The sequence below is a fragment of the Cinclus cinclus genome, chromosome 3 (assembly GCF_963662255.1).
Source record: "Cinclus cinclus chromosome 3, bCinCin1.1, whole genome shotgun sequence".
NCBI lineage: Eukaryota > Metazoa > Chordata > Aves > Passeriformes > Cinclidae > Cinclus > Cinclus cinclus.
The window spans coordinates 88715839-88727333 of record NC_085048.1 but is presented as its reverse complement, the minus strand read 5'-3'; the positions used below and the strand labels follow the sequence as shown (position 1 = coordinate 88727333).

The following is an 11495-nucleotide window of genomic DNA, read 5'->3' as shown; positions in this document are numbered from 1 at the left end:
CCTCCCGACAGCACAAGCTTTTGACGATAAACCGAGGTGCTGCTCCCGGCCGACCCACGCCGCAGAAGGCGCGCTGGCCCCGGCGCTGCCGCTCACCGGCCGCAGCCCGTCCCGTCCGCTCCGCGCACCCCGCTCCCGCCGCGCTCGGAACAGCGGCCGCAGCTCTCGCGGGAGCCGCAGCCCGAGGCGCTGGGCGCTGCCCGCCCGCCAGCGGGGGCTGCGGGGCCGGCCCGCCCGGAGGGGAAGCGGCGGCTGCCAGGGCGGGCGGAGTCGGAAGCACGACAGCACGGGGCGCTGGGGCGGCGCTGGTGGCGGGGGCGGGAGCAGCTCGGCACTCGCTGCCGTGCTGGGGTCGCGGCGCAGGGAAGGAGCCGGGCAGCGCCGGCCCCGCAGCGGCACCAGGAGCAGCAGCGGCAGAAGGGGCGGGAGCCGCCTCTCGCCGCCGAGCGCGGGGAGCCGCCAGAGCCGCTGCCCCGGGCGGCTTGAGAGCGCCGGGCTGCGGCGCTGCCGCCGCTCCGCGGGTGAATGAACCTGTCCCAGCCGAGCACGACGGCGGCTTCGCCTCGGGCTCCGGCACCAGCCTCCTCCCGCACAAGATGGACGGTTTCGCCGGGAGTTTGGGTGAGTGGACGGGACGGGATGGGACGGGATGGGACGAGGCGCGGTCAGTTCGCCGTGTGGCGGGGCCCGGGGCGCGCACCTGCGGCCGGCGGGGATGCCGGAGCCGCGGGCTGGGACCGCCCGGGGCCGGCCGGGCCGGTGCGTGCGAACACCGCCCGCGGCGGGAGGGGAGGGGAGGGGATGCCACCGCGAAATCTGGTCAGCTTCAAACCATCTGTTGCGAGAGCTCCGGCTGCACTTGCCTTCTTTGTTCTTCCCTCGCCCTGGGTTTGCGCTTTCCCCGAACTAGTTGCTTGGTTTTTGGCTGATGGTTTGGCTTAGGTTGTTTAGGCTTTTTAAAATGTTACTTTGTTTTTTGTCTCTCCCTTTTGCTCCGGGGCGGGAGGGATGCCGTCGGTCCGGGCGGCGCGGGCCCGGTGTCGCAGGCAGCCCTGCCGTGTCCCGGCTCAGAGCGGCTCCAAGGGGTGCGCAGCACCCCTGGAAACTTGGGGGCGCTGACGGCATCCGCGGGAATGTTAGCCGGATAGTCGAGCCTTCCCGGTGTCCGAGCATCCGTCCGTGCGCCCAAGGAGCCCTCCTGGCTGCCTGGGAGGCAGGTTCCTCCGCCGGAGCCCTGGCGTGATCCAAAATATTTGCTGCTTGCTCATGTAAATGTTGCCAGAAAACTGACGGGCTACTCTGCCTTCAGTTCTGTGAAGGCTGCGGCAAATTCTCACCAGTTTCTTCAAGCAAAAATACTCCACCAGCCCAGTTTTTTACTTGTTTGAGGGGACAGATTGATTGCATGTGCTACCAGGCTGTGCCGGATACAAGTGTGAACTGAACATATATCCAAATGTAAGAGTTGTAAACTCTTACATCTTACTCTTTTTTAAATGTAAGTTTCCATTTCTGCAAATTTTAAGACCGTTCGCTTTGCAGTGCTGCCTACCTACTGCTCTCATAGTATTCAGTGCTGCTGCATCTATTGCAGGCATTTTGTGCTCAAACTTACTCCATCTTTTGTAGAATAATAAATCCGCGCCTCTTAAAAATAAGATTAATTTATTTTTATGTCACTCCCATAAAATCTGTAGTAACAGTGAATAGTTCTCAATTTTCTGGAAAACTTGACTCATTTAACTACTTTTGAGTGTGATCCTAACCTTTCAGGTTTTTGAAATGTCAACTCCAGCATTTTGGGCATCTCTCCAAACCATACTGGTGCACCATAATTAACAGTATGCTTTGGTAGTTTGGCTCTCTGCCAGGTATACTGTCCTTGCTCAAGTGACTGCCATGGCCATTTCAGATCTGGCGATCAGAAAGTGACACACGAAGGAATTGTACGGGTTCTGTTCCCAGTTTTCCGAGGGAAGGTTGTGCCTGTGGGTGACATATGCAAATGTTCCATGGTTAATATTTATGAACCTCTTAACCCAGCAGAAGAACTGATCACCATATCAAAGCGCACCGATATTGCTCGCGTGCAGTATTGGTCCCGTGAGGTCGATGCTTAGAAATAACTGTTTTTTGTTGGAAGTAGAAAAAACTCAATTATTATGAAATTATAAAGCTTTGCTTTCTTGCGTGGAGGTTCTCAGCGAGCTTTGGGGTGGGATCATCGGGTGGCCTGCCACCTTGTGCTGGAGCCGTGATGGGCTCATTGGGGCATCCCGTGTGTCTTATTAAGGGGGATTCCATCTGGACCTTTAATTTGTTTCCCTGTTTATTCAGGAAGGCTCTGTGATTTTTATGTGAATTTAATAAGGATTAAGCTCAGCTCAACCTTTTAAAATGTGCATTATGATAGTCACTGCTAGTTGGCCTTTGATTTTGCTTTTGTAGCAAGCACTGATGTGCAAAGGTTTTCTGGAGACTTGGGCTGAGGCACGGGCATTCCCAGAATCTTTTGCTTTGAAGTATGAAAGTGACTTTTTTGTTTCCAGGTTTGAATCATGCTGCTTAGTCCTCTCTTGTATTTATAATCACTTGTTGGCTGTTCTAGCTGCTAATGAGCACATAGTGTTCACAAAGATGTGTGAATTGTTCTGAGACCTCTTTTTTTTTTAAACGTCCCTAATTAAAATCTAATGGCTTGAATTTAATTAGCTGTCTGCTAAACGTCTTTTAGGAAGGCCATAAATTAATGTAATTTAGAATGAAATGTAAAAATTAATTAAAATTATTGTTGGCAAAACTGTGCCGTCTATGTATGTGCATGCTCTACCAGTCAAGCAAGGTTATTAGAGAGCAAGTGGTCCTTTTAATGCCTCTTGTCATTATCTGGAAGGCAAAATGTTATTACAGATTGTGCCCTCTAGCACAGGCAGAAATACCTTCTTGCATGTCTCTTGCAGTTGAAAATACTTTATGCAGCTGTTTTCTTTTGGCTTCCATGTTGAAATTTTTATGAGAATAAACAGATGAAAGAAATAATTTTATATGTAATTTAGAAAATTGTTTTGGTTATTAGCTTATGAAGTGCTTATGTAGCACTCTGCTTACAAGTATACAATTACTGTAAAAAAGTAAATCTATATGTTGTGAGTCAACTTGCACAGTTGAAATAGATATTGATTGTTTTGATAAAGCACTGAGTTATTTCCCGTGTGCTGTCGCTTCAGTACCTTTATCATATCACAGCGGTATTTGAATCCTGTTTATTGTCTCAAGTAGGACAGTCGTATCTCACATTTGGCATTGCCAACGTGATGGTTGTCAGAGGGCTGAATGGATTCTGGCCATCTGCTTTTTCAGATGCATCCCTCGAAGTCAAACACTGTGCTTCTGAATGGGAACAAGAAGTCTGTGAACTTGGACTGGGCGCCTGGGCTCTTGCCTTGTGCCCTGGCTGAGACAGGAGCTCAGCATGGGTGACTGGCTGTGATGCTGCCAAGTTCCCTTGCCTCTCAGGGTCCTCATCAAAACAGATACGCATCAGGACGGAGAAGGCACTGCTGATTCTGCCAAAGGAGTCAAGCAGAGAGTTCTAGCAAAGGGGAAAAAAAAGGGAAAAAAGCCCATGTGGGAAATAGTGCAGCTAAGGCTGTCAGTAAGTGTTGTCCTGCTTCATCCCTCCTCCTGTTTGCTCTGCACTACTGCCCCACATCTCCTCCACACTCACCCCGGGTGAGCTGGCTCAGACATGCCCATCAGAGGGCCGCAGCACTGCAGCTGATTGACAGTTTTGCCAATAATAATTTTGATTTTTAGGTATCATCAGGGATTGTTTCGCTTTGCTGCCTTGTTGCTTGCCCCTGTTATTTCGGTGGGTTTCTGCCTAAATTGGCTTGTTAGGGATTGAAGCTGGCAGGTGGTGGGAGGGAAGCAGTGGGAGCCTTCAGCTGAGGGTAGGTGGGACCAGGTGGCGCTGTGTGGAGCTGTCAGCTCCGAGAGTGACTTTGCTGAGTCGTGACTAAGGTGTGAGATCTGCTAGATTTAGACTTAGGAAGAGGCAGGCTGCCTGGGGCTGGTGAGGAGTGAGCGCTCTTTGCTGGACAGTTTTCCATTGCTTTTAGCAGCTGCATTGTTTTCCCTTCTGAGAAATCTGCTGGTTGAGCTCTGTAACAATAACTCATGGTAAACAAAGATACGGAAACATTCATCGGATTACATTAAAAAAATCACTACAGCCTTTTTCAAGTTTGTCACCAGTGTGTGCTAACAATGTGGAAGCAAGTATTTCAAAAGGGCTCTCTCCATTATTGAGGTCTGTGGCAGAATAGTAACTAATAAAAAAATGGAGAAGTCTCAATTTCTGATTTCAAACCATGTTTTTTGTGCAGCTGTGCAGGATGCCCTGCAGGTTAGAAGGAATCTTTCTGCAGAGTTCTGTATGATTGAAAATATTTTCACAGAGAAATTAAAATCACTCTTGTCTTGAAGTCTCAGGCAAGCAGAATAATTTAGGATTAGGTTTTTTTTAAATGATTCTTTGAGCCTGTGCATTTTGTTTTCAGAGAAATAGGAAGAAAAGGAGAGCTGAAATTCAGTGGAGACCAGCTTTGATCTGCTGTTGTTGTTACTAGAGACATAATAAAAATATTCTTTTTTATAATTTTTAAAATGTAGTATCTACATTTTTGTTCTGTCACTCTGTGTGTATTGCTACTAACTGCAGTTTATATCATAACATGTCATTTTACCCCATTTCTTTTCCTGGGTGTTGTGCAGAAACCGTCTGTGTCAGATAGTTTCTGAGGCAGCGTTATGGGTATGTGCTGCTCCTCAGCCCTGGAGGAACCAGGGGTGTCTATGGAACCTGTAGCTTTGCTAAAACCCAGTAAAGCTTCTCCAAAGCCCCCAGTTTGTGGGAGCAGAGCTGGTACAGGGCTCAGGGTGGCTCAGGCAAAGAGGAACTTCTGGTCGCTGGTTCTGTGAGCCTGGAAAGCGTGTGTGCATGATGATTCATCTCTGGCTGGGCTTGCTACCGAGAAAAATGAGTGTGTGGGGTATTTGTCATTTATTTGGGCTAGAATATTAAGTTTTATCGTTGCCCGTCTAGACTGCAGAAGTGGCCGTGGTGCTGCAATGCAATTGCTCATAGCAACAGCGAGCTCAGCCTAATTCAAAGGGCTCTGCTCGTGGGATTGCTGTGTGCTATTGCCGCTGTGCTGGTCTTCTTAAAAATAAAAACTTTGGCAGGACATCACTCTCCCCTGCCAGAGAAGGATGGCCTTGGCTGGTACCAGGGGAGATTAAACTCCGGCAGCAAGGAGGGAACAGGCTGTTTGCTTTAGAAACTTGGTGGCGGCGGCTCACCTTTTGCTAAAGAGGTCTTTAGTTCATGTGCAGTGAGGAGGAACCCTTTGCTCTCTAGCCGGCTGAAAAGCAAAGGATTGTGTGTTTAAAAAACGATTGATTGTTTAAAAAACAATCCTATTTTTGCACTGAGTAATTGGCAATATTTGCACTTGTTGAGATACTACTCACAACACAGGATGTTGCCTGTTAGAATTCCTTCACTTAGAATTTCTCTCTCCTTTAGAAAGGCTTTTAATGCTTGGGATGCTTAGAATAATTTCTGGCCTTACAATGTGTTTTTCATATTCTTTACTGAATACTTTTGGTATGGCAGTACGGTTACCTGACAGGATTGTTTCTTGCCTGAAGAACCTCCTCTGAAATTATTTTTTTCCTTCTATGCTTTATATCATGAAGTATGTAAGAGGGAAAATATTGGTCAGGAATAGTGTTCTTAGAAGTTCTTTGAGGCAGTGTTTTGTTTTGTAAGGATTATTATTATTATTATTATTATTATTATTATTATTGTAGTGTTAGTAAGTACAGAGTGCCTGTCACTCCTTGTTCTTCAGAGCTGCTTCCCTTCTTGGTGTGGTTTGTATCAATTCCTGAGGTTTATTTTTCCCTTCTCTCTTAGGTCCTTGCTAAACCTAATCCTTAATGAATGGGATCATAAGGCCAAGACTGTTGTTCCTGTTTTACCCGCACATAATGTAATGGGAAGGGTGTTAGAGGATAATTAATTTTATAGCACATGGCAAGTCTCTCTGCTCCTGCTGGTGTTGAGCATTTCTAGTAGGGACATTCTTCTGTTTAGGAGGTAAAAATCACATGATAAAGAACTTTTCATAAGCTTCACTAACTTCCTTTTCAAGAAATCTTTCTGCTGTTACTTACGAGCTCAGGTGGAGCCACTGCTCACCTTTCTTTAACTTCCTGTAAGCAAGTGAGCACCAGGAGTTTGAAGATGAATTGCTTGCCTCTTTTTCTGTATCTGCTTGTTTAAATTGACACAGAATTCTAGTTCTCTGGACTTTAATTGAACGCTGAAGGATGGGTAACTGGACACCACATGATGATGTGCAATTTTTTCTGCGAGTTTGAGTGGTCTTTGGGAAGTACACATAATGGGCTTTCACATTGCAAAAGCTTGTGTCCATGGAGCAGCTTGGAGTCTGAACTGATTATTCAGTTATTCAAAGTGGATGGGTGGTACTAATGGAAGGGTGGGATGTGGAGGCCAGCACCATCATCATTAAAAACCCGAGTTTATTGCTAAAACTTGGAACAGACAAGAAGTTTTTTCTCTTCTCATTTTGCCTTTTTCTTTTATTTCTCCTTCCTCCTCCCTTTCTTATTTTTGTTTAGCTTTATTTTTTTTGCTCCATGATGCAAGTATTCATGCTACAAACCATTACTGAGTGCTACAATGTTCTTAAGCTTCCCACCTGAAGATTTCTTACTGGGTTGAATGAACTAGAGTTTTTCTAATTAGTTTTTTGATTGTTTTGCCTCTCAGTGGGTTGTCTCTTTTGCTTATCCTCAATAATTTCAGCCTAACTTGTTTACTAAATATAGCTATGTCTTGTTTTTCTTTGACTGCTGGCTTCCTTGATCCCTTTCCTGACTCTTTAATGTCTGCACTGCTTTGCTTTGCACACAGTGCTGTTGATAGGGAAGGATAGCTACCTTTTATGAGTGTTTGGAGAATCTGGTGTCTTTCTTTGGTCAGTGGTGTTCAGTGCCTTTCTGCCCCATCTAGTGATGTGGATTGCATGCTCTTGTTGCTTCTTAAGCAAGATATTTTTGAGTGCAAGTCTGTCTTATTGTAGAAGTAGGCTTACTCTTTGTATTTAATACCTCTTGTTTCTGGAGCTGCTTGTACTTGAGAGTGACTCTTATGCATAATAGAAATGCTGCGTGAGGGACAAAAGCAGGAACAACAGCTATGCACTGTAAATGGATATGATTTATATATTTTGGATGTGATATATTTTGTACAATTACATAGAATTTCTAATGTATTAAATTGAAGAAAATTACTCACTGCTGTCTGTCGCCTGGTTCTCTTGTTTTGCTGAAGCTCCACTCATAGCTGTAAATGGAGTGTTGCAGCCTGGAGTTGGTTCCCATTTCTCTGGCCATTTTTGAGCTTAAAAAATGTGGCAGGGGAAGGCTGAAACCAGACTGGTTTATGTTTGATTGTATTTTGGATTTGTGTAAACAGTCTTTAATGCATCAAGCTAAATTGGCAGGCTTTCATAATCCTTTGGGAAAATTGGGAGTTTGAAACCTAGAGGATAAATGAAAAAAAAAGTGGTTCTAAGCCCCATATTTGGCTCCCTAAAGGGATGCTGTAAATTAGTTAGATCTAGAAATGTGGTTTAGTTAAAGTAAATGAAAATGTGTTTTCATGAGAACCTTATAATTTTAAAGACAAAAGAGTTGGATTTCTTTATTCTGAGTTGAGACACAAAAGCAAGAAAATGGCTGTTGACAAGAAATTTATATTTGCCGTCCAAACAAAGAGGTAATGATTTCACCACTTTTAATGGTTTTTAATGAAATGATGACAGAGGGTACTAGAAATTGCTTTAAAATGCTTAAATTTAGTTGGTGGCTGAGGTAAGCAAGGCAGCCTGCACACATGTAACTAATTTAACAATCCCAAATATACATAAGATGAATGGTAGAACTGTTAGTTTCCTTACAGTTTACTCTCTGTCACATTTTTTCTCTTTTGAGAACAAAAGAAAAATGTTCTTGTACTTTAGGGCTCTGATGAGCTTTGTGCCCATCACTGTAGAAAAGAACAGCAGTAGGGTGGGCTCAGGTTTTTTTCTGTCCTCCTTGTTCTTGGTCACAAGCAGACCATGCCATTTCCTTAAGACATTTCGTGCTGTGTGTGCATTATATGGCTCTTTCCTTCATTAGAACTCAAGATTTGCATTGGCAAGCTCTGTTTAAACACAGCAGAGTAGAGCCCAGTCTCAAAGGTTCAGTTTTTGAGGAAGGATGCCACCTCTCCAGACTACTTTTTTTTAAAAGTCTTCATTATATATTTTCCAGTACTTCTGGCTTCTGTAACTAATAGGCAAATTTTGAAGTGGCTTTGAATGGTATAGTTGTAGATATTTTAAACATAATCCTTCAGGTAGGGCACAACTGACTGAATTCATTTCCAGAGGCAGTAGATGTTGAGAGACCTGGCCATGCGGAATGGAAAGAAAATGGGCTGTTGTTAAAGATTTTCTTGCTCATCTCTGGTTTGGTGTAGATATGGTGAAATCACTCTCTGAGTAGGAGCAGTTCCAAGGTGACTGCTACATACATCTGTCTGGGATTCTCTGGGAACAGAGTCCATTTCAGATATGCGAACATGCATTGCAATTGGCATGGTTTGGGAGTTGTTTGGATGCATTTTGATTGAATGGACTTCCAGAAGAGCATTTCTAAAAATGTGCTTTTTGGTATTTCCAAAGAGAGGTATGGAAAGGAGGTAAGAACCTCCAGAGGTAAGAACCATAAATCAAACTCTTTCAGCTGCAAGATTCAGAGACATGGCAATACTCATGTCTGTGTAGTATCACTTAGCTTCTTTAAACAAGAGCTCTAACAAGGAGGTAATTGCAACTTTGTTTAACTATGAAATTCTGCATTGAGCTGCTATCCCCTCCTCTCCCAGCGCCTGCTGTGTAAATGCCATCAGAGAGACCTGGCAGGAAATCAGCAGTTTGTGTGGCTGTGGTTCCTGCTTTCTGAATTCTAAACATGTCCATTAAAGCCATGAGGCAAGAGGGATAATAACAGGCAGTACAAACTCCATTTCTGGGATTTAAAAAAAAAAATAAAAATTTATTTTTATATTCTTTCATAGGATAAGCATGAAACAACACTGAATCCATCTGCATGTCTATTTTCTAAGCATTTAATGCTGGCAATTTTCCATGAAAATTATATGACATATTTAAGAAAGATGACATGTTGGCAGTGCTGTTCTCCAGATATGGAATTTTTTCTGTATTTTCTATAATCTGTCACTATTATTTTCTGTCACTATTTTCTGTCACTATTATTTTCTGTCACTATTTATTCTGTCACTATTATTTTCTATAATCTAGTATTTTCTGAAAGATGCTTGGAGGGATGAAGTGTTGGTTATAAACAAAGAGTTGGGTGATTTTAGATACTTTCAAAGGAGCTTTAAAAATAGAAATTGCTTCTCTTCCTCTTAAACATAGAGAAACGTGGGTCTTAGGCATAGTCTGAATAAACAATTCAGATTCTTGTGAAACACTTTTCTCCCTGAACACTTTATTTGGCTTATTAGTGGTTCATTAGAAATGATGTTCCAGTATGGAACTATTTATGTGCAGTTTGCTAGAATAATTAATCTGAAGTGTTGTTACAAACTCTAAATAATTTTAACAACTTCTAAGAATTTCTAACCATTTCTGGCCCCCAGGTGCTGAAGAGCTTTGGGTGGTGCATTTCCAAAGTCTGTCCAGTGTATTAGGCAGTAATGGTATTACCAACTGATACACATTTTTATGATTCAGTTGGAAAATTGTCAAAGTGTGGGGATAATTTCTGTGTGAGATTAACATCATGCCTCAGGCTTTTGTGTGTTAGCTGGTTTAGGTGCAAGGAAAACAGATAGAATCTGGCAATCTTCAAATCTGAAGATTTTTTGGAAAACTCTGACGTTTAGAACCACCCCAGCCAAGAACTGAAAAGCAATCCTACTTTAATCATGATGTGCACAAATACGGACTAGAAGTTATTGTTTATTCACAGAATGGTTGGGCTTGGAAGTGACCTTAAAGATCATCCAGTTCCAGCTTCCCTGCTGTGGGCAGGGATGCCTTCTGTTAGACCAGGTTGCTCCAAACCTCATCTGATGACAAATTTAATTCTGAAATAGGCTTCCATTTTTCATTTTTAGATGGCAAACCTTAGATGTTAATAGTTGTTAGTTATTTAAACTTTGGAGGGATTCAAGCTGTGGGCTTGAATTCAATCAGGTTGGTGGATGTTACCAATCTTTGATCTTAGTGTATTGCAGAATGGTTTATTATGGGTTAAATGTCATGGTGTGCATTAACAAATGCAGGAAATATTTGTTTGGAGGAATCTTGTATTGCTTTTTCATTGGGATAATTTGTCAGTGAGCTGGTGTAGTATTGTATGGGACTCTAATCTGGCATCCTGCTTGGTGAACTGGAGACAGGAGGCCAGTTTTCAACTCACCTGAGTTTTGAATAGATTTTTGATCATTCATTTGGTGTATGTGTGCCAGGCTTGTGGTTCTGCTGCAGGAATGTTTGTATGTGTGTGTAGCATTCCACTTGTAGAGAAATATGAGGTTGGGAGAGCGTTTAATTTGATGCTGAGTAGTCAAATGTTGAAATCATCATCCACCTCAGAAACAGAGTATGAGATGTTTACTGCTGGATTAAGGTATTTGCAGCACTGTTAGAGTGGAGATTTTACCTCGGTTCCCTCTCTGCCTATGAGTTGAGTTATTGCTTAGCTAAATAATATAGGTTTATGAGTAGAGGTTCTTGCTAACATGCTTTTAATTATCTGCATTTACTTAATTATTATTTGCAGTAGAAATTTCAATTTCCTGCTCCTATAGCTACAGTAGCTTTACCAGCAAAAGGACTCTAACTTGGCTGCTGAATTTTTTGTGAATGAATGGCAACATTTGCTGTTTTTTTTTTTTTAAAGCTATAGATAAAATGACAGGGAATTGCAGGAAAGAGAATTGACAAGAAAGCTTGCATAGAGTATTTGCAGTCTAAATTGTATTTGTCAGTTTTTGCAGATTTGTGTTTGATAAGGTATCTTACATCTGCCTTTCAGCCTTTAATTGAAGTTAATTTAAACAGATAAAATTTGAATAGTCTTTATTCTAGTTTCCAGAACTAATTGGGTAGTTGCCAGACTCTGGTGTCTGCATATATATGTGTGTGTGTGTGTGTGTATATGTGTATATATATATATATATATATATATATGTGTATATATATGTAGTAACACACCTGGTGACATCCCCCTAACTTCTCCCTCAGTTTTATTTAAAGGATTCAAAGTCTGGCCACCATTCCAGTGAAGGAACTTTTCCCAATATCAAATTTAAACCT

At 42.9% G+C, this 11495-nt stretch overlaps 1 protein-coding gene across 1 annotated transcript in view; it reads left to right on the top strand.

The window, feature by feature from the left end:
• The first annotated feature begins 360 nt into the window (after positions 1-360).
• Positions 361-11495, top strand: part of EML4 (EMAP like 4) — a 148356-nt gene continuing 137221 nt past the window's right edge. Inside the window, exon 1 of the mRNA XM_062490370.1 lies at positions 361-621. Coding sequence (XP_062346354.1) covers positions 597-621 — 25 coding nt within the window. The 5' untranslated portion in view covers positions 361-596. The remainder of the gene's footprint in view (positions 622-11495) is intronic.